The sequence below is a fragment of the Protomyctophum bolini genome, assembly GCF_963924005.1.
Source record: "Protomyctophum bolini genome assembly, chromosome: 3".
In the NCBI taxonomy this organism is placed as follows: Eukaryota; Metazoa; Chordata; class Actinopteri; order Myctophiformes; family Myctophidae; genus Protomyctophum; species Protomyctophum bolini.
Window position 1 is genome coordinate 3,762,198 of NC_137864.1, and position 17,500 is coordinate 3,779,697.

General features: G+C 43.8%; 1 protein-coding gene across 1 annotated transcript in view; it reads right to left on the reverse strand.

Moving 5' to 3' along the window:
• LOC308312586 (noelin-2-like) overlaps positions 1-17,500 on the reverse strand; it is a 40,069-nt gene that overhangs the window by 19,805 nt on the left and 2,764 nt on the right. Inside the window, exon 2 of the mRNA XM_080759245.1 lies at positions 6,018-6,167. Coding sequence (XP_080615371.1) covers positions 6,018-6,167 — 150 coding nt within the window. The remainder of the gene's footprint in view (positions 1-6,017; positions 6,168-17,500) is intronic.

Genomic DNA, 17,500 nt, shown 5'->3' on the forward strand with positions numbered 1-17,500 from the left:
GTATAGAGTGGGTGACACACACGTGTCTCTCTCTTCCACAGAAACAGAAAACACAGACGCAGATAGATAGTTTTATTATCCACACCACACACACGTTGTCTATTGACTCTCTCAGTCTTTCAACAACACCGACGCATCTACTCCATCTACTCCATCTCAGTCGGTGTTCATTCCTATGAAAGATTAATAATCTCCTGCCGCTGACATCAACAACAACTACAATGCACACGGCGGGGGAGCCAGAGTGGGGTGCTCACTGCTCAGCCTTTTTGGCAGCGGGCTTGATTGATAACACCTGTTGTTTGTGTACACAGTTGTTTGCTTGTTTGCCACGTGAAGCAGCCGATTAAAAATGCACTCACTTGACCCCATATTATGTGAAACAAAATGCGTAGCACTATAGTGCTGCCGGTAGTGTTGTGCCAATTTGTGCAGTACTTATCATCCCTGTCAACAGTGTGTTTCTCCTATGGCAGTGGACCCCCAAATCTATGTGTATATGGCTGCACTCCGCAGGTCCCCATCCAAAAAAAGAAACAAATATACTGTACAAGCTTGCAGCATGCAGGAGCATCAACCTGTACAATGTTTAATATTACTGTATTGAGGGAAAGTTTGTCCGGGAGACAAATTGACAGACCTATCAACGCATTCTCACTCCCAATCAGTCTTTGACTGGAAGGGGGGTAAATACAGCACATGTCGACTTGACTAGCCGCGATATGAGTTATATGTTTATGATGGTCACTTGTTTTCTCCCGAGAAGTCAAGATATGCATTTGAGAGTGAGAGTGTGTTGGACCTTTAGAGACAGACCTGAGACAGGTCTATAGGGCTTGGGGTTCCACCGACCTGTCTCCGGTTTAACAAGTCTTCTTCCCAAAAGGACTTTCAAACTAGGAAGTGTATGGCCTGGTCAGCCTGCAATGACATGCCTATAAGATCTGGTCATCCCAGCTTTAATATTTTATCAGTATTTTTTGGGGGTTGGAACATTTTAAATACAATAAATCCTACATTTGTTGTTTATGTTTATATGTTGGGATATAGGCCAACATTTCAGTATGGTGCAACCCCCCTTTTGGAACAAAGAGGCATTGCTTTTTCAAATTCAGTGTTCACGTGCCTTTTTCAGAAAGGACAAACTTAGTAGTGAACTTGTTTTATACAGATCTATCCGTTAACGAAACAGTTAACATCTTGGATACCAGGCCTGCAGAACAAGGTCATTGGAATCTTCATCCTGCATGCAGTATTATACTGCTACAAATAATATCACATTCTAGGCGCGTGCGCAACGCTTTGAAAGACGGTGATATTAATTTGATGTCAAGACCGGGTGTGAATAAATCCATTACAACTGCGACCCACAGCGCCACGACTGATAAACACTTTGAGTAATTATGTGGCAACAAAACAGACTATCTGGACCTCGTCTCCCACCGTAGCAGATACTGATAAAAAGGCAGGAAGAACAGAGATATCAGGACGCGTCACGCAGCATACAGACATACCAGACACGCACGCACGCATGCACACACACGCACAGAGAAAGACAGAGAAAGACAAAGAGAGAGAGAGAGCTGGATCAAGGTGTCACTTCCTGAGACAAACAGAGCTAATTAGGATTCATACACAGAACGCTCAACACATGTAGGCAAATATTATAGCAAAGACAAATGGCTCCATCTTTTCAACTTAAGAAGAAGAAGGGAAAAATATAAGCAACTTCTATAACCTGAAACTTTCCAGAACCTGTGAAGTTCCGTGATGTAGTTTTATTTGTTTGTTTGTTTATAGGTATTCAGGTTTAACAAGAACCACCCCTGAGGAGCTATAGGGAGGAACAACATGAAGAAAATAATGAACGTGAAAATCTAACAGGCTCACAACGTGGGTTTCCTGGGGTTTTTCCCCAGCACTCAGAAACAACAGTACCACCAAAGAGGCTTGATTAGGAGCCACTATGGTGAAATGCATGGCCCAACAAATCCTACAAAGCGTCTCCTAAGTGGGCGCCGCCGTCTGACGGCAGATCTCGCTAACGTCCGATTATTCTACTGGTGCTGGAGCCTGCGACAGAGACGGATAAAAGGTCGCTAATAAAGTAGATTTTCTCCTGATTTGGCTCTCTGAAAAAAAAAGGGTTAGGGTTAGGGTTAGGAGGGCTGGAGATCAAATATGTGTTTATAGGACAAACAGAACTCCTCCGACCTGTGAGCAAAATGTCAGCTGAGCACCGAGCAGTCTGTCGGTCAGCGTGCATCAAAGGCATAGCCGGCGCCAGGCAACGCGGGCAGCTGCCCACCCAGTTCAGCCCTTAATTGGCCCACTGCTGAAAGACGGACTGAAACACGATAATAATAACCCGACGTCTCTGCTTGACGATATAGATGGACGGGCACTCGGGGGCAGCAAGTCACCTTTCCCAACAACAACAACAACGACGACACCTCCAGCAGTTCCTTTTTAATGCACCCCACATACAGTATATCTGGAGCAAACTTTCCTTTCCTGCTCTGTAAACTGTAAATTGATTGATTTAAATGTTTTATTCAGTTTGTGGAATGGGTACGGATATAAAGAAAGCAATACAGGTCGATACAAAAACGGCTAACTGCGAAGATTTATCCAGGAAAAGCACTAAGACTGGTACTTGTTTACGTCAGGGACCTCCATTTTTTTGTATTTTATAAATGTTCTTATTTTCTTAAAATACTTTGACATAGACAGACAAAACACAACCAAAGAAATGCACAACAAAACTATATAACAGAGATGCACCGAAATATCCCGCAGTCAGCCCCAGCCCCAATTCCAGACATATTCCTTCAGTGTATTTTTCCTAAAGTTGCAGCCCGTTCAGAGCTCACTCAGAGCCAGAAACTAATCAGAGTCCTGATACGTGCATATTGGCAAAAGCCCCATTTTAAGTCATAGTCGTCCGTCCTATTGAGCAGCCTGTATGACAGTCACTCGTAAGCGGCCAATAGTCCCATGGAGGCGTCCCAGAGGGAGCCTTCCAGTCCTTGACCAACAGCCTCCTAAATGGCATAATGGCCGTTTGTATCCATTCAGCTAAAGGAGGAGCAGCAACGTGCCTCAATGTGGAAGGATCCCCCAGAATGAACAGACTGGGTGAAAAAGGAATGTGTAGGCCTGCTATTCTCTCCAGTCTTTCATGTATAGCGGTCCAATAATCCTGAATTTTGGAACAGCCCCAAAGCGTGTGTAAAAGTGTATACCGTCTCTGTCCTGACACCTCCAGCATTAATCAGGACCATCAGTCAAGCCGAACCTAAACAATCTCGATGGTGTCCAATATATTCTATTTATAATTTTGAATTGAATCAACCTTGTACGTATAGTTTGTACGTTCCATTCCTTAAGAATTCTAACCCAATCACCATCTGATATTGTAAGTCCGAAATCCCTTGGTCCACTTGGATGTGAATTTACACTGGTCAGAGGCATCTAGGAACATAGTATGTATAGAAGCCTCATGACCCAATCCAAATATTTTAAAAAATATTTCCACTGTGTCAATTTTAGGGGGGGGGGGGGGGGGGTGATGTGAGAGAACCAAAGGTTTTCTCCAATAGGTGTCTCAGTTGTAAGTACTGCCAGAAGTGATTATGTGGTAGGCCAAATTCTGTTCTTAATTCTTCAAATGATTTCAAATTGTTTTCTTGGTATAGATCTCCCAAAATATTTACACCCTGTTGATACCCCCCCCCCCCTCTCTCTCTCTGTCTCTCTCTCATTAGCAGGCAACAGCTGTACTAATAGTCACACTGGTGCTCATAGTCACATAGGCGCATGGGTGGGTTAACATCACATAGGCACACGGACACGGACATTGCTGTTCCTTGGAGTGGTTGCACCACTCAAAAGAGGGAAAAACATGTACAGTATGGGGGGAAAGGCCGGGGCCAGTTTCGAATTCCAGCCGTCGATAGCCGTGCTTTTTGAGAGCGGTTTTGAAGGACTCTGGGGATTCACATTTCTTAATGACTGTTGGTAGGGTGTTCCACATTTTAGTGGCGTAGGAGCGAAATCAATTTAACCCCTTGTTTGAGCCGAATCTGGGTTGCACGTGCGTGGTCTGTTGAACCGGAGGAAAGTTCGAAGGAAAATCGCAGAAACCTTTACGATAATCTGTAAAAAAAAAAAAAAGAAGAAAACTTTTCATGGACCCTAAAGTCATTTTATAATTGTGTTTCCTAGCTTCGCTTGAATGTTCCGTGTGAAGCACATTGAATTGCCTTGTTGTTGAAAAGTGCTGTACAAATAAAACCGCCTCGCCTACACGACGACATGAAGAAAGCACATCTATTCACTTGAGGCGCAACCCTGTCGACCCAAGCGGCGGGTGCGTGGGTGGGAGTATAGTGGAAGGCCCTTTACCTTTACACAACTGAGTTCTGCAGAATGCCACAGACGGTGTACTGTAGATGTTCAGTTTAAGGACAAGGTTCAACCAAACAGATCTACAGTAGATGTCTTGTGGAAAAGTTGGGTCTCAAACTTTAACGTGTCAAGGACACAAAAATGTATATATTTGGCCGCAGACCCGCCTTCTGAAAATGTTTTGTTGTGCTATAGGAGATTAGCAGATTATTTTTATGTAAAAACTAAAAAAAAGGTAATAAAAAATTATATTCAAAGTATTCAAAAATGTTCAAACATTTTCCAGACTTTTCTAAGGATTGTCAGTATCCAGAGCTGAACAGTACAACTAACTAATGTTCACTAGTCCAAGAGCACTTTCAAATTAAATCTATGAATCTGTTCTGATCATCAAGTTGAAATCCTTCCCCGGTTCAATTTCCTCCCTCTATATAAGACTCCTTCAAGTGCAGCGAGACACAACTTCAAAATGCTCCCTCGTCAATCTGAGCAAAGCCACCGCTGGGTCAATGCAGAGAAGTACTCTCTCAGTAGCCTAATCTCACTTCGGGGATCACTTACAAATTCTCTTTAAAGAAGTACAGATTCCTGTTATTATAGGCTGCGAGTTAAGTCAACCTCAGTCTCTTAAATCGTCTCTGTCAGGTGCAGTGGAAACCTCGTATGTTCCAAAACTGTTAATTTTCGGGATTCAAATTCAATTAAATGTTGATGCTATTTGTGTGTGACGATGTCGGATGTAGTATGATCAAGTTAGGGCGTGGAACACTATAGGAATGAAAATGTATGTTCTGTTTAAAGAGCTGGAGAGACATGGAGACTAACAAATACTGAGTCTATAGCCATGATTAATCATGATTAATCCCTTACCCTACCGTTTTAATAGTGAAAATAGCAGATCTATGAGCTCACAATGCATCATGAAGAGCTTGCAGTATTTTCACAAGCCTCCAGTTAAATTAGTTAATATAGTGTCACAATCATTTGAACAACTTTAATCATATTTTCTATTCAAAGACAGCAAACTTGGGGGTCCTTGACATGAAAGGTTTGATAAGAACTTCTGGTTTAGTGATCTTGGGAGGATAAGTACACTTGGTATAGCATTCATTCCACTGGCTTTGGGAAATATTTGTCAAGGCTGATCGTTTTCAATAATTCAACCACCTCCTCCAGATCTGACACACATCCTCTCCCTTCCTGCCCTTGTCTTCAGCAACAAAACAATGTTCACAAGCATCAAAATCCATAACAACGGCAAGCAAGTATAGAACACACGTGTGTGTGTGTGTGTGTGTGTGTGTGTGTGTGTGTGTGTGTGTGTGTGTGTGTGCATGCATGCGTGTGCGTGCGTGCGTGAGTGCGTGTGTGAGTGCGTGTGTGTGCGCACGCTTGAAATGTCAAAACAAGAGACAGCCAAGTGAATATTTTATTCCAGTACACTGCCTTCTCCTGTGCTGTGTCAGAGTGTTGACCATGTACACATCACACACACACACACACACACACACACACACACACACACACACACACACACACACACACACACACACACACACACAGAGTCACACACACACACACACACACACACACACACAGACACTCACCTGTTCAGTCAGCAGGCGTAGCTGTCGACTGCGAGGGTCCCGTTTGCAGAGGTTCTGGGCAGGAGCCACCACCGTACACACGCACCTGCCGTCTGGGTCTGACGCTGTGCTGTACACCTGCCACCCGTCCTCTGAGCCAGGAAACACACCCTGCAGGAACACATAGACATAAAACGTCAATTGTGACTGTGGTAACAGGGCGGGGGGGGGGGGGGGGGGGGGCTCAGGAGTCTAGTCGCCGGAAGGAAACCGCAAAGGTTCGAACCAGTTCGAACCCGGGCTCCCCCAGAGTCCGTGTCAAAGTGTCCTTGAGCAAGACGCTGAACCAACCCCTAATTGCTCCTGATGAGCAGGTTGGTGCCTTGCATGGTTTCCGTCACCATCGGTGTATGAATGTGAGTGTGAATGGGTTAATGTCATTTTTGCACAATCTATGTAAAGCGCCTTCGAAACAGGCGCTATATAAATGCACCATTTAGCTGTCTTTTTCGCACCCGTTTATTTTGAATAGTTCACATAGCCAATGTACAAGCTCACAACTTGTCAATGTATATCGGCTAGTTGAAGCTAGTTGAGGCTAGTTTAGGGATAAGGCGTAGCACTAATGGTGAAAATAGAGCCCCAAATCGAAGTCTTCTATGGAAGCATGTTGCACAGCGCACAATAGCCGATGGATGAACTCACCCACGCGCTGTTGAGCTTGATGATCTGCTATTTTCAGAGAAAGCTTTTCGCCACAATACGGATGCTGGGGGTTTAAGTGATTTAAAAGTGGATACTGAGCTGAATGGGGTTTTCGAGCGAGGTTGTGGCGTTTCATAGATGAATTGTGCCGGAAACAAACACTATGTCAGCATGTTGGAAATGTATTCATAATATCCTGGCGGAGGAGTAGGAGGAGGAGGAGGAGGGGGATTTGAATGGATCGTGTCAAATCCGTTAATATTAACCCATTTAGACCTGACCTTTAAAAAAAAAGCCTTCTAAATCCTGACAGTTTTCTGAAATACCTATGTTTCTATATCAGTGGTTCTCAATATTTCATGTCAAGGACCCCGGAAATTATATGTAATTGGTCGTCAACATTTGAAAATATGTTGTTCCAACTTCCCCCCCCCAGAAGCAAAGATTTGACTTAAAAACGTTCGCTCTGAAAGAATATATATTCAAAGATTTGCGCCACATTTTCACGATTTAAAAAAAATAGCAGACCTACAAGCTCGTATAGCGCAGCTTGTAGATCTGCTATTTCTCAATAGCTAAATTATAACAATGTTCAAAACACCAAAAAGGGGTTCCCGCCCCAAAATGGGTTAAATAAACAAAATGCGTAGCAGATATTTCAAGCCATTCGAGGTCGTGATAAATCGAGAGAGTATAATTTTCATAATCCTCATGAATTTAAAAAGGTGAGGAAGAAGGACTTAACGGTTCGGAGGATTTCCATCACCTTTCTAAGTATGGATAAACACTATAATGCCAAATATGCTTTGGGGATAAATAAGACCATCACTGCGTCATAACGTACTTAGGAATGCTATAAAAATGATCAGCTATTTTCACAAGATATATCGGTGGAACGTGCTTGACAGGTTGTGGGGGGGGGGGGGGGGGGGTCACCAGTTCAAAGGTGAATATTCTGGCGGGTGAAGGCCTGAAAAGGTTGAGAACCACTGAGAGATGGACAATGAAGTGTTGTGGTGAACGGTGCGACTGCTGGCGTTTAGGGCCTAATGTTAACAAATGCAGGAAATCAATCAAGAAGGCCACTTAACAATGACGTATAGTCATTTTAAAAAAATAAAACACTCACACAAAATGCAAAACACAAAACTCACGTTAAACTTAATTAGCCAAACCGAAGCAAACACAGACGCAGACGCAGTCGTTTTAAAGTCCCTGCAGGACTCTGGAGCTCGTTTGCCCGTGCACTCGGCACAGCTGGCACTCGCAGGCAATAATCATCAGTAGAGGGGAGAGAGAAGGGGAATTAAACAACTTCAGTGCACTGTGCCTACAATGCAAGGAATAAATGCATTCGCCATGTATCCGAAGGAAGTCTGATCCAATCACTTTTAGATTTCTCCAGTTTAATCCTGAGTTTAAGTTTTGTTGTGTTCAAGATCTGATTTTAGGCATGTTTAAGCCTCCAGGAAAATCCGTGTTGAGGTTCTTAATCCACTGTTTTTCATTCAAACGTCTTTGTCTTACTGTCCAGTTGGGATTGTGTTGAAGTCCAGCGCATTTTAGAGCTTCAATGCCGTGAGCCATGAAATGTTGCACAAATCTTGTGGTTGTCTTTTTGGCATTGTTAATATTGTATCTGTGTTGTCCCAGCCTAGTAGGCCTACCTATTGTTTTACCCGTTTCTCCGACATATTGTAAACCACATTTTTCACATGTGATTAAGTAAATGCAGTTGCTGGTTCTGGCTGTTATTTGTTGTTTAATCTCTAACACGCGTTTTGTGGTTGTATTTTTTACTAATTGTTTGGGTTTGAAGTATTCTGGTCCCTGGCGTGCTGGTGTGTTGATTTCTTTTAGCTTGCTGTGTACTAGATAATCTTTAAGGTTTTAATTTTTTCTGTATAGGCCGATATAATTTTATAATCTTTTAGAAGATCATCCGTTCGGTTCTCAAAATTCCTTTTCATTCTGTTGTTGGCTAGTGTGCTCTGTGACACAGGGACAAACTGGAGGCCATGGGGGTGACACAACAGTCACCTTTCCTGTAATGTAGACGAGATTGCATGCATATAATCATAATTTTTGGTCCACGCTCCTTGGGGTGTTTTTTTTTTTTCTCCGTCACTGTATATTTCACACATAATGTGAAATCTGCCCACTTCATTTACCCATCCTATTAACTACTAGGAGCAGTGAGCAGCCATTCCACTGCGCTCGGGGAGCAATTATGGGGTTAAGAAGAGTTTTGCTCAGGGACACACATCGACACGTCGGCTGGCCTGGAATCTTATCTGGGACAACCAGGAGCCTCTGGCTGCCCACACAGGCGTACTAACCGCTTTTGGGGGTAGTGCTTCATCCCCAAAGTGACGTCGGTTCATCAACAAAGCAGAGAAAATATTTCTATTAATGTTTCTGACTAATTAAATTTACTCCCAGCACCACACACATTTTTGATAGAGTAGCATGCTGATTTCTTCTGGGACGGACGGACAGACGGACGGACGGACGGACGGACGGACGGACGGACGGACGGACGGACGGACGGATCTGTCGACTTCCCTGCACTCAGCACTTCACTCACTCTGGTCCTTGCCAATACACATGCCAAGTTTGAAGTGAATTGATTGGTCGGTTCGGGCAGAGAACGCACGCACGCACGCACGCAGGCACGCAGGCACACACACACACACACACACACACACGCACGCACGCACACACACACACACACACACACACACTCAAGATATGCAAAGAACAGATACACTCGCACACTTTCACACAAAGACACACACAAATACACTCACGGAGGTTTGGCCTAAAATAAATAACGTATACACGACATGGCAAAAAGCAGTTTAGGGACGCCGAGGCAGAGTGCAGACATGGGAGACTATAGGCTGTGCAGGAAATCGATCCTGCAGGTCGACTATTGTACTGTGAGTGTGTGCTTGTGGAGGTGCTGGATGTCTTAACCACAGCGCAGGGCAGGCAGTCGATGGCCATAATTGGGTGTTTCTTGAATGTCACGAAACCAAAGCACAACGTTGTTGTGTTGCAAGTAAATGTCATCATTACAGATTGCTGCTCCCGCACGCACACACACACAGGCAACGCACACACACACGCACACGCACACACACACGCACGCGCACACGCACACGCACACGCACACGCACACGCACACGCACACGCACACGCACACGCACACGCACACGCACACGCACACACACACACACACACACACACACACACACACACACACACACACACACACACACTCACGAGTGAGAGGCCAAAGGCAGTTTCTCCATGAGAGTGGTCATCACACTCAACATATGCTTATGTGTAGTGTAATGTAATGCAATGCAATCATCAACTATGTATCCATCTGTTCAATCCGTATAACCTACCCTCTCAGAGTTGCAGACCGGTAAGGGTCCACTTGGAATCTCCCAAGCTTGTTGAAAGGTCACTGTATTAACAGTTTGCAAAAGCAAAAGAAGTATATACAGTCATACAATAATGCTAAAAAGGATAGCCCTTGGCTTTATGCATAAGGCTTGTTTCCATTGTGGTCATTGTGGTCCTACATCAGGAGGCTTTATGTGATGCGCTCCGAGGTGTACTGTGTACCTTTCTAGTATTCTTTTTCTTGTGACCTGAATCCTCACATAAAAAAAAAAAAGAAAGAAGATATCTCACGGCGCCACCTGAGCACCCGCCTCGCCTCAATCCCCGCGGGGCTTCACGAGAGAAGCTGCGCCCTACAAACCCCCCCCCCCCCCCCCCGACAAGGACTAACGAGAAGCACGCCGAGGCTTAAAGCCCCAAGACTCACACCTCTAGTCGCGCGACGACGTTGTTGTCCCGCGTGTCGAAAAACAGCGGACCTGCAAGCTCACGGCGCGCTGCGCACGCGGCGTGTCGTGAGCTTGTAGGTCTGCTGTTTTTTTTGGACAACGCAGTAGCGGCGGAGCAATAAATTGGGCCTCAGAGGCAGGAGGGGAACAGACTGAGGGAACAAAACGGAGCAGGGAGCCTGGAAAGGAAACAACAACAACAACAACAATGCACAAATCCGTCCAATCCCTTTGGGGCTGCTTGTGTGGAGTGGTGGTGGTTCAGGAGGGGGAGGATTATATAGGAAAGGTTCTCTCAGGGTTCAGTCACGGGCCGGCGCCGCTCCGCCGGGCATCGCAACACTGACTGAAACTGAACCCCTAAAATAACTGCTCCCAAGAACAAGCGCTGCTCATGTTACATTGCTCCTTAGTAGTTAAGATCTATACTCCAGGTTTTAGGTGATGAGGTGACCACCGGAAACCACAACATGACGTCACTCGGCCGCGGTGGTAAGGTAAGCGACTCAAACAAACACTCCTCCAAACACATCTCGCTTGTTTTTTCTAACCAATGGTGGTGGTGGTGATAAGGTGACGTTTTGGTGGTCACCTTATCACCTAAAACTGGAGTATGAATAGGCCTAGGCCTAGGATGATGAGGACTAATTGGCTATATATACGCATTTTACCTTGGCCAAGCAAGGGACATCGAAACACTGTCCTGGAATGTGTTTTACTTAGATATTTTTTTAACCATGGCGCCATGTTCATGACCAAAATTTGTCAGGAAAATGCGGTCTCACTTCCTTCCTGGACTACAAGGAAGGAAGCCGGAAGGAATATGTGCGTGTGTGTTTGTCTGTGTGTTAGGGTCGCGCACAGGTGGTGAAAAACAACCATGCTGTTTTCGTGCTCAGACGCGCCACCCACCCACCCACCCACACACATAGCTCCGTAAGGGAGCGGTTGCACCACTCAAAAAAGTCCTTCTGCACACACGTATACACTAGTGGACAGGTGCGTGTGATACAGTATGTGTTTTTACTTAGATATTTTAATCATGGCGCCATGTTCAAATGACCAAAGTTTGTCAGGAAAATGTGGCCTCACTTCCTTCACCAAAGGAGGGGCAGTGCACCAAAGCATTATTGTCATTGTAGGGATTCAGCAATCCAATCAAACCCTATAGTCAAAAACAGTAAACACATGACTTCATTATCTTTCTGGCCATACTGTATACAGGGTGCAAATTTCAACATTTCAATTGTTCTAGTCATCTACTATCTACTACAAATACATAATAATAATAATGATTAACATTGAGTGTCTGCTGTTTCTTCCAGCGGTGAAATGTCCCTTTAACCCATTTAGGCCTCACGTCCATTTTTCCCCCCTTTTCAATAGCTAAAGTATAACATATATTAGTTAAAACACCAAAAGGGGTTCCCGCCCACCAAAAATGGGTTGACAGTTCCACACCAATCGCTCATCCTCCTTTTTGGAGCAGACATCTGCTGGGCGAATGCAGAAAGGTGCTTTCATATACCCTCCCTTCGTAGAGAGAACCGGCAGAGCCAGCTAGGGGCCACCTGAGGGTCCGTTGTAATTAACACCTCGTTTAGCTCCCTCTCATTATGGGCTAATCACTGTACAAATACGCTCACTGTGTTACGCCGAGCTACAGACTATACTGAGGAGGAAACAACAGATACTGTTGCGCTGGCAACTGTAATGTCAAGGTCTCCCATATGGACCTCGTTCATTTTGATTGATAATAACGAGCACCTTATCGATCAAGCCCACTATCGAGCATTTGCTATTATTTTGAGGAAAGACGGGAGACAATAAATTCCAAAACAGAACCAGTTATCTTTTACTATAGGGCCTTCAAATATACAGTACTCTTCTAACAGACAGAAGGCAATTGACCTTTTTTTGCCAATAAAATAATATTAAAGAAACTGTTAACTGATTAATATAACACCGCCACTTTAAAAGCGTAACTGTGTTTACCCCGGACAGACAGCGCTGGTTGGCATTTCTTTCTTGATTGTTTAAACATGACCGGGCCACTATGCCGCTATATGCTCATTAACAAGCTTGATTAAGCCCAAAGCTTATTGATAACGGGTACTCAATGAGCTTCTTATCGGATTTCTTCGGGTATCGGTTAATGAGATCCATCCCTACCCATAACTCCCCCCTGAACCGGTTCCTTATTTCTTCCCCGTCTAATTTTGAACCATGCAGTTGAGTTTTCCACAAAAAACCAAGGTGTATGCAAAGACGATTTTAAACTGGTAATGGTAACAACTGACGAACTCTACAAGTTACCCAACAAGGCCATGACAACATTCCCTCCAAATTTCTCAAGAGACTCAGCCGTCTCCATATATAGCTCCAAACATCACCCACATAATAAACCTCTCCGTCAAGCAGGGACAGGTGCCTCAAGATTTAAAACTGGCTAAAGTAACCCCCCCTGCACAAGAAAACCTGTGTGAACATTAAACATTACATTCTCTTTTTAGTTAATGGCATTTAATGTTTGTGTGTTAGGGACAAGATGACGTACATTTTCCCTTCATTGTCGAGAATGGCGTTTTTAAAACAAACATTGACATTGAAGTTCCAGACCCACAGGAACGCACCCAGGGTGCCGGCCCTATTCCAAACGGTTGAGAAATGACAGAGTTACCGTGTATACTGTACTATACTATACTGTACTGTACTGGCACACCCGAAATCACCATACAGTTAATATGTGCGTGTGTGTTTGTCTGTGAGTTAGGTTGCGCAACAGGTGGTGAAAAACAACCATGCTGTTTTCGTGCTCAGACGCACCCACCCACCCACACACACACACACAGCTCCGTAAGAAGGGAGTGGTTGTACCACTCAAAAAAGTCCTTCTGCACAGTGGAGGTGGACAGGTGCGTCGGGTAACTGGAACTAGAGAGAAAGTAGAGAACAAAGGATTCCCGCACACCTGTCTTCACTGTAGAATTATATTTATTGTTTGGGTCGTTCTCTGAGCCATGCCTGATAAAAGGCCTGAACGACTGAAACGCTGCTCAATAAATCTAATTCTAAGTGAAGAAGACAGTGTGCGTGCGGGATCCGTTTTTCTCTACTTTTGTCCTACTTTGAAATCTCCTCCTGCCTTCACTGGGGCAAGTTGTTGTGACCCCGCATCACTGATATACGTTGAACACAAAAAGAGCCATAACAAAAATCTGATGTGATCTTTTACGATAATATTGCTTCATTTGTTGTGCCTAATTAGATCAGTAAACAAATTAAGGCAAGCTACAGGGTTAATAGCGGGATAGCATCAGTGTTGGGGGTGGGCGATATGGTGATAAATATCGTATCGTGATAAAATGTCTCCATGATATGCCTTTTCAGAGATATCGTGATATATATTGTGATACCTTAACCCATTTAGACCTGAGGCCGAATCTAAAGAAATGTGCTTCTAAATCCGCTTCTAAAACAGTTTTCTGAAAAGCAGTATGTTTGTATGTCAGCGGTGCTCAACCTTTTTCATGTCAAGGGCCCCCAGAATGATCTGTATTTGTAAGGCAAGCTGTATTCTATATTCTGTATTCTATTTATATAGATATTCCACTGTTACTTTCTTAGCTTACGCATGTTTCATGATGAATGTTTTTATGTGATGTATTCCCATGCTTTTGTTCTTGCTTAATGTAAGTCGCTCTGGATTAAGAGCGTCTGCTAAATGCCTAAATTGTAAATTGTAAATTGTAAATTGTATTTGGCCGCTTTTTCTTTTAGTTTTTGCCACCTTGTAGGAGGTTCCTACTGTTAAGTAACTTGAACAATAACCCTAAAAACCGCATGAAACATTTTTGTGATAATATTATGTATCGTAATTCTGCTTGAAAACATATATTATATTTTTCCATATCCTAGCTCCTAATCAGTGTCATTTGAGATTTTAGCTATATCGGTTGGCTATTCAAAAATAGCAGATATACAAATACAAACTCACAGCGCTATGAGCTTGTATGGTTGAAGGTTGAAGATTTGTGCAAATCTTTCAGAAACCTTTTTTTTTAAAGATATTCTTTTGGCTTGATAGTAATCTGACAGGAAATGGGGAGAGAGATGAGATGGTGGGGCAAGACACGTGGCAAAGGCCATCGGGGTCGGGAGTCGAACACGGGGGTCAGGCTGGCTCAGCAGCCTAGGTGCCCAGACGGTTGAGTGTATTTTTAGAAGAGGCTAAAAGGCTATACACTCACAGTTACACAGAGTCACCTGGACACATCCTGTTGTTTCCACATACACATGAATACAAATAGACACCGATATTTACATTTCATGGCACAATTCTGGAGATATAAGGCAGCAGCTGGTTATTAGATCCGTCCCCATTTTTAAGTCTCGTCTAAAAACCCACCTTTATACAGAGTATTTTTTTAACTATACTTAATTAGCCAATTCGTACATACTTGCTTGATATTGTTTTGTTTGCCATTATAATTGTGTTACTGTCTTGTTTCATCTTGTTTTTAATCCCGTTCTGTGCAGCACTTTGGAACTATGTTTTGAAAAGCGCTATACAAATAAAGTTCATATCATTATCATATCATATTAATTCATAATGAATTCTTGTTTAACTCAAATCTTTGCTTCTGGGCGTCCTTGGGACAAAGCCATTTGAGATGATCTAATAAGGGTCCATTTGGTTACCAACTCCATCATTTAGCTGGGGACCACCTGGAACATCCTCAAGGACCACTGGTGGTCCCTGGACCACTGGTTGAAAACCACTGCTATAAGGCAAGTACTATACTAATTTTCTCATAAACCTTCATTACAAATAATGAACACGTTGTTATGCAGTCTTTGCTTCTCATTATAAGGAAATTGAAAGATTGATGATGGTGCAGACTTGAAAGGACAACCAAAAACAACAACATAATAATAATAATAATAATAATAATAATAATAATAATAATAATAAATAGTGAAGAATACATTATTCACGAAGGCCCTGTTTATTTTCTAGAGAGAAAACAACGAATGAATATAAATTAAACCCAGCATTAGATTGGCTTTACATTTCAATAATTCTTCCTATTTGTCTCCGTGACGCGGTTGCTTTCTTTAATTAGCAACTCTGCACCTTTCACATCCATCTGTTCTCTCCTCCAATTACTCAGTGCACGCAGTGTGTGTGTGTGTGTGTGTGTGTGTGTGCGCGTGCACACATGTGCGCACGCATGTGCGTGTGTCAGCAGTGTGTAGGCGGTGGTTGCATGTGTGAGACTGTGTACTTGCTGAACTAGCAAAGTGCCACCAGCACCTTGCAGCTGTGTGGTCCCACCTGAGCCAAGACGCTTAATCACACACACACACACACACACACACACACACACACACACGTTTGTAAGTAGTACTAATATACGATACTTGTGAGGACAATTTATGACGCCAACATCACGAATGTCATTTTCACAATTCCATTACCATTTTTACCCTATAACCTTTGTGCCAAAAGCAGCACCAAGCTATTTTTGGTGCATGACAACCGGTGCATGACAACCGAACGCAGCCTGAATGCCTAATCCTATAACGGCAACACCAACCAGATTCTTTTCCTAAAGTGAGCCTATAAGGGCTGGGCTATACACCAGGGGGGGGGCGGAATTGGCTCTGCAACGGTATAAGCTGCCCCCTGGAGTGATGTACACTTTTACACCTGGCACACTATCCGCAGTTTTAGAGTTTGTGCTATAGCAGCACCATTTTCAGTTTGTAAATACATCAAAGATGCAAATATAATCCATTACTAATGGATGCCTTGGGCCTGGAGGAGAGGTTGTCAGGTGGTCTTCGACCTTCTTAGAGTGTTTCAACCCTCAACAACCACTACTACACTCTCCAGTTGGCGGGTCAGCAGTGATTGGTCACTGCTCCCTCTCCTCCAGGCTTCCAGCCCCCCTCCAGCTCGGGAAAGCAGCTTGCCTACTCTCGGGAAGCACAGAGCCCCAGAGCCGAAGCAGGCATAGACCTTTTTATGTCTTTGTTTCTGATACCTCACTTCCTGGAACTATATTGCTAATGGGTTTTTTTCGCCACAGCTCTCCCTATGATCAAAACTTGTCAACAGAGAATGCCCATGGTTTGTATCAGGACAGGAAATACATTTCTTCACACATTTACAGTGTCACAGTCAGTATGTGTGTGTGTGTGTGTGTGTGTGTGTGTGTGTGCGTGTGCGTGTGGACCAAGAAATTGTCCTTACAACGTCTTATTTCTCAAATTATACTATACTGGGGTCCCTCAGTCACAGTGATACAAGTACACGCACAAATCCAAGCATACACGCGCGCACGCTCACACATTCTCTCTCCGTGTGTGTGTGTGTGTGTGTGTGTGTGTGTTTGTGCGTTGGTGGGGCGTTGCCACGGCAACAAATGGTTGGCTGTCCCATGGGTGAGTCAGCCATCCCTGGGAGAAATATCACCGCCGCATGTCTGACAGGGAGCAATCTCATTACCCGCGTGCGTGCGTGCGTCGTGTGCAATGCTTGGGCAATTAACCAAAAATATATTGAAACCGATATTCCGGCCCAGTTTAGACTTGCTCGTGTAGGTCAATCGATGAATCCAGAAGCAGTTTTCAAATACTGTATATCGTTGTATGTTTTTTTCATTAATGAATGTCCTATACTTCATCATCGGCCAGCCCCCTATACGGCCCCATGAGCACAGCACTAGGGAGCTCCATTGATCTCACCCCCCCCCCCCCCCCCCACCCCTTTCTGTGTTAGCATTATGTTATGCTTTAGCTATTGAAAAATAGCAGATCTACAAGCTATGAGCTTGTAGGTCTGCTATTTTTTTTTTATTAGGCATTTTTTGTATGACAATTTCAGAATATTATCGACAATGATAATAAGTAATTCAGTTAAATAAA